Source organism: Mus pahari, chromosome 13, assembly GCF_900095145.1.
Source record: "Mus pahari chromosome 13, PAHARI_EIJ_v1.1, whole genome shotgun sequence".
In the NCBI taxonomy this organism is placed as follows: Eukaryota; Metazoa; Chordata; class Mammalia; order Rodentia; family Muridae; genus Mus; species Mus pahari.
Genome location: NC_034602.1, coordinates 78,956,676 through 78,971,831, shown reverse-complemented (window position 1 = coordinate 78,971,831; position 15,156 = coordinate 78,956,676). Strand labels below are relative to the sequence as shown.

The window sequence follows — 15,156 nt, the reverse complement described above, 5'->3', positions numbered from 1 at the left end:
TCAGAGAGAGAGAGAGAGAGAGAGAGAGAGAGAGAGAGAGTGTGTGTGTGTGTGTGTGTGTGTGTGTGTGTAGATGGGTGGATCTCACAATGGGCCTCTGGAGATTAGAGTTCAAGCCCAGGGATTGAACTCAAGCTGCTGTCTAGGTTGGCAATTTTCTATTTTTTTTCTGTTTTAACTACTACAGTTTCATGATTACCTAAAGTTGAGTATTATACTTGTTGGTTGTACATGTAAGTTAACATTTGTTTTCACAGAGCATAGAAACCATGTAGACACATACACATACGTGGAATAAATTATTGATATGGGGTGGAGGAGCACGTCATGATGAACATGTGGCAGTTAGAGGGCAGCTTGTGAGAAATGATTCTCTCCTTCCAACACATGGGCTCTGGTCGTAGCCCTCCAGTCTCGGCTGCAAATGCCTTTACTTAGCCATCTCATAGGCCTTGTACAACTACTCCTTTCCCTGCTGTGTGTTCTCCTGTGCTGTAGGACATTGTTGTTCTACACTCCTGTATCTTTTAGCCATGCTTGTAACAAGGAAGTTAGATAATGAGAAAGAAAATCCCTCATTTTGAGTAAAATGCAATTTTCTTGATAAGTTTTCATTAGGCTTAGCAATGATACATTATAATGTAGGGGACTTTATAAGCCACCTCCCTGCAACCTATAACCTTAATTCTCCTGCTGTGAGTTCTTCGTTTTTACATCTGACTGAAATTGCATGTGTGTCTGCTAGTGGTACATTCTATTTTCCTCTCTCATCTTCTACACATTGGTTATTTTGGCTGTGTGCATTGTTTCTTTTGTCTTTTTAGATAGTAGACCTGATCGCACACTTGTGGGTGAGTGTGTATGTGTGTGTGTGAGTGATTGGGAGCCACTTAGCAGGATCCTGTGAAGAGTATCTAGTGTACGTTACTGAGCCATCTCTCTGGGACCCCATTACTTTGTTGTTTTTGTTTTGTTTTTATTGTCCTTTTGAAGAACTATGTAGGAACACCTTAAGATACTTGCTGGCTATGGTTCTGTCTGCTTAGGTTCCCATTGCTTCTCAGTATGATCTCTTGAGTTCAAGATTTTGATGTGGATTTGACAGCATATCCAAACTATCAAAACCAACCAACCATACAAACTAACTAACTAACTAACTAACTAAAAGTTTGTTGTGGTGGGTGGGTTTTTACTACCTCAAATTTCTTTCAATTTGCTCTCATTTCTTTCTTGCGAATATATCTAAAACAGGTGGGCTATACTTCTCAGGCTTTCAAAGATCATGTAAGGCCATCAGGAGGTCACAATTGTTATCCTTAGAAGTACTAAGATGCTGTTAGCTGATCTTAGCGTGCTGATTTGTACTGGTGCTGTAAAAGCAGAAATGAATACATGTTTCCCTGTGGTTATAGCGCCAAAGTAGACAAACATGTTTCATTGCTGTACACGTGGAGTTAAATAAAATACTCAGACTTCACTTTTTAAATGGTTATATGTCTACATATGTGGATATGTCCACAGGAGTATAGGTTTAAGTTTATGTAAACTCCAAAGTAAATGCTGTGAATTGAACTTGGGTTCTTGGCAAGAGCAGTCTTTATGTACTTTAACTGCTAGGTCATCTCTACAGTCCTCTTTTCATTAATTTTTGAAATCTAAGAAAATATTTCCACAACATGGTTATTTGTTGCTGAAGAGTACAACTGGCAAACTGTCACTATTAATTTGGATTTTTAACATTCTCAAAAGTGACTAAAGTGAACCTGCTATTTAAATTGATATTCGTTATAATGAAATAAAGTTAAACTTTGAGGCATAAATTGTTATAAGTTTAAAAATCTTATTTGCTTAAGCCTCATAACCTCCCAACAGTTACACTTCTCTGATGAAATCATTAGTGATACTAATAAGTGTACTTTCTATAATATTTTAGTTCAGTATTTAACATATAAACACCAGTTAATAATAGCTCTTGTATGAAGTGTGTGGAATTTCAGTCCTTCATAAGTACAAAAAGTCAGGAAAGTCAAGTGTTTAATTCCCTAAGGAGCTGGAACTGGGAAGGGTTCGGGATTTTTGTTCACAAGCTCAGGTATATCTCATTAAAACTTGAAAGAATGCATATGATTTGAGGAGATAAAAGGCTTGCAGTTGGATAGAGTTATGCTGTTTTGTTTTTTGTTCTGTTTTGAGACAGTATTTCTGTGTAGCCCTGGCTGTCTTGGAACTCACTCCGTAGTCCAGGCTGACCTCAAACTCATAGAGATCTGCCTGCCTCTGCCTTCTGAGTGCTGGGGTTAAAGGTGTGTGCCACCACTACCCTTCAAATAATGAGCTCTTTAAATCGTCAACATTGATTTTTTTTTTTTTAATTTAAACAATGGGTTTTAGATGTTTGAATTTATTTAGTATTTCTACTATACTTATCATTGGTAATTAATATATTTTTCTACCTCTGATCTTACTTTGTTTTTGTTCCCCTCCCTGCTTTTCTGTCCTTTTCTTTTTTTGTTGTTTTGTTTTGTTTTCTGTGGTTTTTTTAGGTGGAATCTTTCATTTTGGACCAGGATGATTTGGAGAATCCAATGCTGGAAACAGCTTCCAAGTTGCTTCTATCAGGCACTGCTGACGGTGCTGACCTCAGGACAGTAGATCCAGAGACACAGGCTCGACTGGAAGCTTTACTGGAAGCTGCAGGTATGCTGTGTATTCTTCATAGTTAGGTCTCCTTTGTTATCCCTAGCTACACATCTTGCTACTTAACTGTAAGTGTGCTATTGTATGTTTTGTGTAATGACCATTCATAAATATTAATTACATTTCAATGGTAGTGTCATGACTAAAAACATTGTCATGATAAAATTCACTGTAGATTAACATTGGTAAATTTAAATAAAGTTTAAATTGAATTGAAATCGATGTAAACTTTACATCCCACTTTTTAGCCATACCAAAAAGGACTTTTTATATACATGATTCTCAGTACTTAATAGATAATAGTATTGGAATTTGTGTACCTCCTAAAGACTCTTGATTAGTACTCACAATTGGCATGTCCACAGCAGTGGAAACTAGCAATTCCCCTATTCACAGTTAAAGTGCTGCTTTCTGTCTTCTGCTTGTGCCATACCTGATCAGGTCTGCTTAAACATTCTGTTCTTCATATTATACTTTTTCCCTGAAGATGTCATTGTTCAGAATGGCCTTGTAGCCATGTGTGGTGACTAATAATCTAAGTAAAGTATTTGGGAAGCTGAGGCAGGAGGCTTGTTATAAGTTTATTTCAGTCCAGGCCAGCCTAGCCTAGCACACCAAAGAGGCCTCTAGACATAATGCTATGTAGTGTTCTTTAGTCTAAGAAAATTGTAATGTGTTTTATTTGGAAAACATATTAGGTAAGATTTCAGTAAAGCATAGGTTATTACAGTGCTGTTGACTAAATTATTATTAATGAATAAACTGTATTTTAATATCTTTAACACACAGCACACATGAAACTAGGTTATAGTTTAGAGAGAAACTTTTAACTTATGATGGCACAGCCTTACCCCCATGTATAATGCAGGCTATATTCTTTTTTTTTTGAGACAGGGTTTCTCTGTGTAGCCTGGAGCTCACTATGTAGTCCAGGCTGGCCTCAAACTCAGAAATCTGCCTGCCTCTGCCTCCCAAGTGCTGGGATTAAAGGCATGCGCCACCACTGCCCAGAAAACATGGGCTTTCATAAAGTGTAAGTACATACCATTAGTTTATCCCTTAAAAAGTATCAAAGTTAATGAGTATTAAAGGGATTAAAGGCGTGTGCCACCACGCCTGGCTGTGCAGGCTATATTCTTAAACTGTGTTATTTCCATAGAGTGGATTTTATTTTCTCCTTAAGAACATCATTTTAATTAGAGAATTATGTATATTATTTCTTCTTCCTCCTCATTCTGATTTTTACTTCTCCATTTCTTTTCCTTTTTCAAAAAATAATTTAATTTTATTCTTTATGTGCATTGCTGTGAGGCTGTCAGCCCCTGGAACTGGATTTACAGACAGCTATGAGCTGTCATGTAGGTACTGGGAATTGAACTCAGGTTCTTTGGAAGACCAGCCAGTTCTCTTAGTTGCTAAGCCATCTCTCCAGTCTCCTCCTTTTCCTTTTTAATGGAAAATTTCACACAAAAACTTAGAATACCGTAACAAACCTTCTGATTGTGATGTTCAAGTTCAGTAAGCATAAAAGTACTTGTAGTCTTGTTTTATCTTACTCATTATACTCTATTGATAGTCTCATGTATTTTTTCTTTTTTAATATGGAACTTAACTCTTCATTCAGTTTTTTGTTATTTGTATTTATTGTTTGTTTGTTTGTTTGTTTAATGTGTATGTGTACATTGTAGCTCTCTTCAGACATACCAGAAGGGGATATCAGATCCCATTACAGATGGTTGTAAGCCACCATGTGGATGCTGGGAATTGAACTCTCAACCTATGGAAGAGCAGCCAGTGTTCTTAACCACTGAACCATCTTTTCAGCCCTCCTCATGTCTTTGAATATAGGTCTAACTTTGATGTGATTTCATTTATGAATTCTTCCATATGTATCTAAGGAGTTCCTTAAAAAGACAGCCATAAAGACAGTCAAGGGGAAAATTAGTAAAACTTTACTATTAATATTTCTAAATATCCTGTCATTGTTTAAAATTGATGAGTTATTTTATATTGTCTAGGTTTTGTTTTTGTTTGTTTGAGTCATTTCTACAGCCCTAGAACACTTTTCTCCAGAAAGATGTGTGAAATGTTCAGATTTTTTTGTTGGTTTTGATGTAGTTGTTGTTGTTGTTGGTGGTGGTGGTGGTGGTGGTCTTTGTTTTATTCCCTTATTTTTCTTGTTAAGGGCTAAATTTTCTGAGATCTTGTGAAAATGTCTTGCTATCCTCATGCATAATAGTTTACGAGTTGAAGTTTAGTTTAAAAAAATCATTACTACATATTTTTAAACTCATTGTGTTTCAGTTGGAGTTTGATATTACATTTGTAATAACATTACCACTTGTTTTCAGGCTTTCGGAGAAGTTGGTGCCATTTGAAAACTGCTTGCATTGGGTTGTCTTTTCAAATCATAAAACTCTTTTACCCTGAGTTCTGTTATAACCAGTAGCAATGACATAGAAAACAGATTTCAAAAGTAATACATATCTCTATTGTCAAGTGATGCTTTACATCATGATATATTCACTGATTACCTATTGCATTATTATAATTTATTTTTATGCAGCCATGAGAAGCATTATTTATTTGCTTTGTAATTTCTGTGTATCAGATATTAGGACATAATGTGGCTGAATTCTCTTAAGATCTTGTAGAATGAAGCCACCTGTGCTAAGTTTTTTACCTATCTACTGTGGGGAAAGTTTATTTCTAATCTTATTTTGACTGAGAGAAATCAGTTCCTGGCTGTGGTAGTTCTGAGAGCATCATTCTGCCCCACCTACACTCAATTGGATCTCCCCTTGCTTTCTTAGGGTTATACACATTGCTTCATCCATAGATCCTCTACATCTTAAAGCCTTATGCTTTGAATTCCTTGCCTTTGTTATCTCCAGGCAAAGAATTCTTTCTACTGTCCATGAGTTTCTGATTGGTTTGGACTCACCAGGATAATCTGTTTGATATAACTTTATGTTGGGAGTAAACTTTATTATATGTGTAGTTTTGGGAGGTAGACTGTAGAAATTGATTCAATGGTTAGTAGCACTTACTGTTCTTGAAAAGGACCAGGGTTTATTTCCCAGTACCTAAGTGGTGGCTCACAACCACTGTACCTCCAGTTCCAGGGGAGTTGATCCCATTTTGTGACCTTTTTTTATCATCATGCATGCACATAATACACATACATTGCATACAGCCAAACACTTAAAAACGTGTAAAAAAATAAACCCAAGGGAAATAAACAATAGTATATAGGATATGTGTAACAGTGTTATTAATCTTGGGACAACATTTTGGTTTTCCTAGCTGTGATTACACACAGAAGCTTTTATTTCTTTGGGATCACTAATTTATTAGTATGTAAGTCTTTCTTTCCTCTAAGTCTGTTGGACTTTTTGAGAGACATGCTTGCAAGTTTTAGGCTTTGCATAATAAGCTTGACTGCCAACATTCTGGTCCTGTGAGAGTAGAGAGGAGGCTGAGGGCAGAGTAGCGGTACTCAGCGTAGAGGACCTCACCTTTTCCTCCTCCCTGTTTCTCCTTACCCAGTGAGGTCCTATCCAGTTTGGTGTTTCTCAAGTCCTTAGTTTATGATCACCTTGTTACTCTTTACTAGCTGTGTATCAACTTAGTCTGTTCTATTTACCTTTCCAGTACTAACTTAGATTTAAAGATGTATCTTAGTTTTATCAAGGATCAAATTCCTTTTGCATTCTATTTATTTTAAAGTCTATGAGGAAAGGGAGAAAACAATTCTCTCTTATCCTTAAGTCAAACCTAGATATTGTAATGAATCCTTTGTGCTAACTTTTGTACTCCTGTGGTTCTGCTTATTAAATATTTGAAGTTAGGAAGAATGAACTGGCTGTATATTATACTATTTCCTTCTATTTGTGGTTATTGCTAATTGTCATAGTGTTTCTGTTGTTGTGAACAGGCATCATGACTCCGGCAACTCTTAGAAGGAAAACATTTCATTGGGGTTGGCTTAGTTTCAGAAGTATCATCATGGTGGCAAGGATGGCAGTGTTGGGTAGGCATGTCCTGGAGAAGGAACTGAGAGTTATGCATCTTGATCTCCAGGCAACAAGAAAGAGACAGTGCACCTCACAGGGCCTATGTATCATGAACTTGTAAAACCTCAAAGCCCACCTCACAGTGATACTCCAAAAGCTAGACCTCCTAGAACTGGCACTCCTTATGAGAAAAGCATTCAAACATATGAGTCTATAAGGTCCTATTCAGACCATCACACTGCTTAACGTAAGATCACCATAATTTACCATGGGTTAATTAATTTTTATTAATATTTTTGGTACCTCCTGATTATCCAGTAAAAATGACCTTTATGGACATGCATGGTGGTGGATCTGTGCAGTCCACCGTTGGCCAGCAGTAGGAGGGTGAGGCTGAGCACAAAGTAAAGACCCTGGTGGCAAAGCAGAAGAATTTATTAGGAGTTTACACATTCAAATTAGCATTTTTTATTACTTTCATGTGAGCGATCATTTTCTGCTAGTCTGTTTTGTTTTGTCCCTGCTTATTCCTGTTGTTTCTGAGTAGAATTTCTTACAGAGTTGATAGCCAATGAAACTGGAGGTAATTCTCAACTTTGAAGTCCATGAAAGTGATTTCAGTGGTGCCATAGTAGACTTCAGATTACAGTGTGACCTTTGACATTAGGTTATACTGTAAGGTTTCAATCCTATTAGACCAGGACAGTTTTTATTTTTTGGACATTTTCATGAGTAGAAATGAAGTTTGACTGCTGAAAACATCTTGTTACTGGTGAACTCATAGATACTTCTCAGATTTATCTTTGGTTTTACAATATTTGATATATATTTTTTATAGACAGAAAAGCAAACTGGTATAAACTCATGAACCCAACATAAAATTAGTGAATATTGTGCCTTTTCTATTTTTATAAAATACTGTTATTTTGCAGACCTGCTTATTATTACTATCTTCATGGCCTTTCTGTTAGTTTTAGGGCTTATAATGGTATTTCCTAAGTGCTAATGCCTGTATATGTTACCTGCATTGTATGTCCAGAAACTAGACTTTAGATGAGCACATCTTTGGTCTTGCCATACTACACAAGTACCTGTGAAGGTCAGCTCCCCTAGAGCTGGGCGTACAGGGTCTGTGAGGGCTTGATGAGGGCACTGGTAAACAAGCATGTCCCTTGCAAGAGTACCAGTGTCCTTAACCATAGGTAATGCACATGGAGAACCTGGCCTGAAATAATAATGATCTTAGGAATGGTAAGCTTGCTTTATTAGGGCTATCTAGAAAAGTAACAGCTATATGTTCATTCAAATGTTTGCTATTTCTGCTTTTGTGTTATTTCTTTTGCTATTCTAAATAGTTTTAGATTTTGAGTATATATAATAAATGTATGTACTAAGTTTTTTTTTTTTTTTTTTAAATATGTTAGTACACTGTCATTCTCCTCTGATGAGAGGAGGATATTGGATCCCATTACATATGGTTGTGAGCCACCATGTGGTTGCTGGGAATTGAACTCAGGACCTCTGGAACAGCAGCCAATGCTCTTAAATGCTGAGCCATCTCTCCAGTCCATATGTACTAAGTTTTTAAGAGATGGTTATATAGATTTTCTTTTTATTGTATTCTTTTAGTCCATTGTCTTAAAGCAAAAGTAGACATTTTCCAAAAAGTAAAATTTGTTGGCTATTGTGGAATCAGCAAGCCAAAAATTTTTCTTGAACTCTTTTTCTTTTCTCTGTTCTCTTCTATATTGACTTTATTTTCTGCGTGTGGTGATAAAAGTGAGTAGGTAGTTAATGATTCAGTATCTACAGCTTTTAACAATCTCTGAATATAAGTTTTCTCCTAAAGACATTCTGATATTTCAGAGAAGATACCTATGTGTCTGAGCATGGGCTAAAGATGCACACCTGATATAGCATGCCTTAGATCATGTATCCAAGAACATAAGGCATGGATAAAACTTCTAGGTTCAAGGAGAGTTATTTACCTAAAGATTAGAGACAGATATATCCAGTATAGTATACGAAGGTTACTTGTTAACATACAGGTTTTAGTAACCTAAGTTTTGCTTTGTTTCTATTTGGGTATTTCCATATTGCTGTGAAAATACTGGAACAGGAATAGGCAAGTTATCGACGGCAGATGGTAAAGCCTTTGCAGACCCTGAAGTGCTCCGCAGGTTAACGTCGTCTGTCAGTTGTGCGTTGGATGAAGCTGCTGCTGCACTTACCCGGATGAGAGCTGAGAGTACAGTAAATGCAGGGCAGTCGGACAAGTGAGTGCTTTATGTCGTGGTCCATGCAGACAGGGTTTTCATAGGAATGAAAATAACTAATATCTGTTACGCTTTTTTTTCTTGTGCCTGATACTGTGTCTGCTTAGCATGATACCTTTTTTTTGTGTATATGCCCGAAAAACCATACCTGTCAAAGTGTAGATTTTTTTTTTTTTTTTTTTCGAGACAGGGTTTCTCTGTATAGCTCTGGCTGTCCTGGAACTCACTCTGTACACCAGGCTGGCCTCGAACTCAGAAATCTGCCTGCCTCTGCCTCCCAAGTGCTGGGATTAAAGGCGTGCGCCACCACGCCCGGCTAGATTTTTTTTTTCTTAACATCAGTTCTATAAGTAAGCTGAGAGAGATATCTTCAAACAGGTGAAGTGTGCACCAGTCTTCTAAGAAGTGCTGGCAGCAGTTAGGGACTGGCTGGTGGCTCTGGTAAGAGACTTTGCTGCTTTCCTCAGAAGCACTGAGTTTAGTACCTGGCACCCACATTGGGCACTGACATCTCTCACCAGTGCCTTGCACACACAGAAACATACACAGAAAATTTAAAAATCAAAAAGACCTCTCATTTACTTAGGTTGCTTTTTATGTATTAGTGACAAAGAAGTAACTGCTATTCTATCAATTGTATGTATTACTTTTTTTCAGTTTATTTGTATAATTTAGATCATTTTAAAGGATGAGGTTTAGTATTTGTTTTCTTTCTTTTTTTTTTTTTAAGATTTTATTTATTTATTTATTATATGTAAGTACACTGTAGCTGTCTTCAGATACTCCAGAAGAGGGAGTCAGATCTCCTTATGGATGGTAGTGAGCCACCATGTGGTTGCTGGGATTTGAACTCAGGACCTTCGGAAGAGCAGTCGGGTGCTCTTACCCACTGAGCCATCTCACCAGTATTTGTTTTCTATAGTTTTAAAAGAATCATAAATCTTGTTTCTAATAATCTGAATGTCAGGTCAGGAGACTTTAACTTGGGTCTCATTCCTTGTATCTGTCATTTTAGTCTTCTTAAGGATTCAGTACAAGTAATATTTTAAGGTTTTCTAGTGCTCTATACTGAAAATCATATTTGCTATATAAAGTATGGATGTGTTGTGGCGCATGCACGAAGCATCTGAGCATGTCCTCCTCCACCTGAACCTAACGCTATGTGGGGAGATAGCACAGTGGGTAAAGTTCTCGCCGAGCAAGGGTAAGGACATGCGTGCCACTACCCAAGCACAAGGAAAGCCCAGCTCAGGAATTCCCAGAAGGTTGAGGGCCTGCTAGTTTGTCCTGTCTGAACAAGGTAGAAGAACACTGACTGAGGCAATTATAGAAGTAAATACTTCCCCATTTAATCATTTATTAACATTACTTGCTTCCATCTTGTGATACTCTTTTTATGGATGAAAGAACTCTGGTAGGTTTTTATAATTAGTAGGTGTCTTACATATTTTATGAATTTTTTACTTTCATGAGTTGAACAAAGGTTTAATGTCTATTTTTGTTTCCACATTAGATTGTACATAACTGAAAACTTTTTAGAATAGTGATAATTTTAATTAGATGACCTGAAAACCACTACTGGTATGATCCAGGTTTTCTGTCATCCCCTGAGGTGATAGTGTTCTTCACTTTCTCATTGTAGCCGCAGTTTGGCAGAAGCCTGTTCAGAAGGAGATGTAAATGCTGTGCGGAAATTACTCATTGAAGGTCGAAGTGTGAATGAGCACACCGAGGAAGGGGAGAGCCTCCTTTGTCTAGCTTGTTCTGCTGGATACTATGAGCTTGCACAGGTTTGTGTTCAGAAAATAACAGAAATCTGTCATTTACTAAGAAAAGAATGAATTTTTGTCCATTAACCTAATTTTAGTACATTGTTACTCTCAGGAATTTTACTAGTTTATGTAGGTATTATATAAATAAGTATGTTGAAAACTTTCAGATTTTATTAATAATCTTTAGATTCTATTTTTTTCTTTGTTAAGGTTTTATTGGCAATGCACGCAAATGTGGAGGACAGGGGAATCAAAGGTGACATCACACCTTTAATGGCTGCTGCTAATGGAGGACATGTCAAAATCGTGAAGTTGCTGCTAGCTCATAAAGCTGATGTCAATGCACAGTCTTCAACAGGTCATGCATGCTTCTGTTCCAGCTTCATTTGCTTATAGCTTCCCTTTTAATAATAGTTTTCTATGTGATTATTCCCTTTTAAAGATTTAACAGTTTCTTAGAAGTGTTACATATTTGAATAGTTTCTATAAGGGTTAAGTATACAAATTTAATATTTATATTGACATATAATTATATATTATACAATTAACATATAATTTATACTATAAAGAAACATCTCCTGTTTTGTTTATGAGACACTCTTAGGTTCTTTTAAAATATATTAATTTAAGCACTCGGTGTGAAAGACTGCTCTGTAGTTGTAGAAAGGTATGAGTTACACGTCTCAAAACCTGGCTTCCTTTTTATTACAAGTACACAATAGGGAGAATAGGAAGAACAAGAACTTTACCATGTTCTCCTAATTTTGCTAAATTGTGGCAATGAAAAAATTATAAAAACAGGTCCAATGGCCCCCAATTTTAGCTTAAACTATTTCTAGTTTCTCTATGGTCAATTCTGGCTCTAACATTTATATGAAATTGTATTTTGTGAGTTTTCTTCAGATTAAAAAAAAATCCAATTTAGTTGTGTTTTAAATAAAAGTCTACATAATTTTCTTATTAAACTTTTTTACTTACCAAGTTGGGGTCTTTTTTAACTTGGGGAGTTTTTAATCACTAAGCAGGCAATCTTTTGCTCATTGTTTTGTCTCATGCCTGTTGTCCTAGGACATGGGAGGCTGAGTCAGAAAGGTTCTATGCGTTGAGACTAGCCTGAACTGCACAACATGTTCCAAAAAATAAAAATGTGAAATCATTTGACATTGATCAGTTAGCGTGTGGGTTATATATGAGAGGTTTTGGGTATAATACCATTTATTAAAAATAATGCTTTATGAAACATTTTTCTGATTAAAGTTAACTATAATCTCAGAAGGAAACTTAATTTCAAGAAAGTCACAGTTCACTTATAATTCTCAAAGACTTTTTTTTCCTCTTTCATTTCAAATTAAAATATAAGTACATTACTTCTACATTCTCAGTCCTGTCTCCATTACTTTGCATTTCCCTTCTAAACCATCCTATGTCCCTCTCTCCATTGCCCCCCCAACATTCCTTTTTTGCCACTCACTTTCAAACTGACAGTCTCTTTTATTATTAAATGTTACCAATATATGTATGATATATAAATATGGCTTACTGAATTCATGTAGTGGGTGTGTGTCTATTATTTTAGCGGTGCACTTGTTATTAGATAACCAGTTAGAGGGCCCATCTTTGGAAGAGGCTGGCTCTCACTGTCAGCAGCCATTCGTTGCCTACGCTTCTTTGTCTAGGGCTGAGATTCTCTGAGATTTCTTATTTCCGTGTTAGTACGTCTGTTAGAATTATTGTTCAGGTCTTGTTGCCATAGCTGTTTTGTTGTGGCATCTTGGGTTTGGCTTCCCTGTCATCTCTCAGTTCTCCAATCTTGATAAGTTTATCTGATTTTTCTGTAATTTGACATGTATTTTGTTTCTTTTGTTTGGTGCTACAAGGAATTGAGTTCAGAATCTTGCACCTGTTAGGCAAGCTTTGACCAAATAAGCAAGTCTGAGGCCTTGTAATTCACATTGTAAGCCAGGCACTAACCAAGCTTTCTAGGCTCTCTTAGAGTCAGAGTGTGATGCAGGCTGGCCTTAGGTTTTCCATCCTTTTGTTTTTGCCTTCTGATAGTTGGGATCAAAACCCATACCAGGAGGCACAGCTTGATACTGTGTTTAAATAGAAAGGGAGGATAGGAAGTTGATTTCAGAAAAAAAAAAGTACAGCCAGGGAATGAAATTATATGTATCTATTTAGTGTTTATTATGGATACAGTTTTCCACATTAGCTTTTGTAATATAAATTTGTTTCATGTAAAAAAGCTTTACATTTATTTTTATTTATGTGTGTGCATGCCTGCGTGTGCCATGGTGCATGTGGGGAAATCAAAGGACAACTTCCAGGAGTTAGGTTCTTTCCTCCTCCTCCTCCATGTGGACCCCCAGGATCAAACTCAGGCCATCTAGCTTGGTGATATGTCTAGTTACATGCAGAAGCATCTTACTGGGTCGAGGTGCACATACATGCTTGTGTTTGTATGTCTGTGAGTAATATTAACATTAACATCTTTTCATTGTTTTCTTACCTAAACAGGCAACACAGCCCTTACCTATGCTTGTGCTGGAGGCTACGTAGATGTTGTAAAGGTGCTCTTGGAATCCGGTGCTAGTATTGAGGACCATAACGAGAATGGTCATACACCTCTTATGGAAGCTGGAAGTGCTGGGCATGTGGAAGTAGCCAGATTGCTGCTAGAAAATGGAGCTGGCATCAATACGCATTCCAATGAATTTAAAGAGAGCGCCCTTACATTAGCTTGTTATAAAGGTATCATATAAATCTTTTTTTAAATGAAATAGTGAAATTAAAATCAGTTTCTAAATTAACAGTAAAACATAGTATATAGTGTTATTAGACATGAGTAAATTTGTTTAAAGTGTTTTATAACTTATATTTAATATTGTATAGTTTCAGCATTGTAAATATTGTCAATGAAAGTGACAATCCAACTATTTTATCAGAAAGCTGATGATTTTAATGTGATTACACTTTTTGACAGTTTTACATTTTGGAAGCATTTTACCTTTTTAAAGAAGGTACATGATAATTAAATGCCAACCAATGTGAAAATATTACTAATATGGAATACAGATTCTTAGGTGGGCCAAATATGTCCACCTATAAGAAATCAATATTAGAGATTTAAAAGAGCCAAAGAGTCACAGTTCTCATACTCTACTGGTATGACAAATATGTGGCTATAAAGTGTTTCTTTTTTCCTTTTTTTTTTTTTTTTTTTTTTTAAGATTTATTATTATTTCTAAGTGCACTGTAGCTGTCTTCAGACATACCAGAAGATGGCTTCAGATCTCCTTACAGATGGTTGTAAGCTGCCATGTGGTTGCTGGGATTTTAAATCGGGACCTTTGGAAGAGCAGTCAGAGCTCCTAACCACTGAGCCATCTTTCCAGCCCCACTTTTTTTCTTTAAAGAACTTAAAAATGAGCCATGCAACTTTGTGCCTGTATCTATACCATGCCACATTTAGCTCATAAAACACCATTTCGTCTTGATCTGAAGTATTAAGACAAAGGTTTTGCAAGTGGGGATACAAAATTTAAAGATTCTTCAGGTCTGCTCTTCTGTGTAAGCTTGTTATTGAGAGCCTGCTTAACCTTTTCACTCTGATCACATACTCAGCCTATTTTATTCCCTTGCCGTTTAAGAGTGGTCAAGAGCTTGTAATGACTTTAGAACTGATTTCCTTTAAAAATAAGACCCAATGATATTGATGTGTTAAATAGCTAAGATTTAAATTGTTTAATTTTGAGTATGTGATGTTAGCAGGTTCTCATGTGGCCAGCACAGTTGAAGTCACTTACCTTCCTATCCTACCTTATAATTAGGCACAAGGGCTGCTCTTCATTAAGGATTAGAGGAGTTAAGCTTTGGGAACTTTGACTGGACAACTTTTATACAAACACTTTTGAACCCAGTACTGGTTCCATTGCATTACTTAATTCCCAGCTGGCTAAAGCACTTTGTGACAGCTCGTGTCTCTCACCTTTCTTTTGTAGCCTACTCTACTTTCTAGAGAGCACCTAAGGTTGAGCGCAAACTTTAATTTGAAGCTAGTTAGAAAATTAAGCTAGTGGAATGCACCGTGAATACTGACAGGGATCAGTGAACTCTGTTTGTTTCTTTTGTTTCTAGTGGGATTTCCTGAGAGTTTGGCAAGATAGGAAAGGTATAGACACAGCCAGCCTTGAGTATCAATAGACTGCTGAGGTAGTCTGCCTAATCACCATGGAGTAGATAGTATGCTCACTGTCCTGTTTTAGTGTGTCTAGGGCTGTTTGAGTTTTTCCTTTCTGGTCTAATTCTAGTTGATTACAAATTGGTCTACTTTTTAGTCACTTTTTGATCTGAAATATGAAGTTTCTTTGAAACTGTACATTTCTTTCATTTGTA

General features: G+C 36.5%; 1 protein-coding gene across 1 annotated transcript in view; it reads left to right on the top strand.

The window, feature by feature from the left end:
- Positions 1-15,156, top strand: part of Ankrd17 (ankyrin repeat domain 17) — a 144,779-nt gene that overhangs the window by 56,607 nt on the left and 73,016 nt on the right. Inside the window, exons 2-6 of the mRNA XM_029545023.1 lie at positions 2,544-2,697; positions 8,833-8,989; positions 10,632-10,779; positions 10,972-11,119; positions 13,279-13,512. Coding sequence (XP_029400883.1) covers positions 2,544-2,697; positions 8,833-8,989; positions 10,632-10,779; positions 10,972-11,119; positions 13,279-13,512 — 841 coding nt within the window. The remainder of the gene's footprint in view (positions 1-2,543; positions 2,698-8,832; positions 8,990-10,631; positions 10,780-10,971; positions 11,120-13,278; positions 13,513-15,156) is intronic.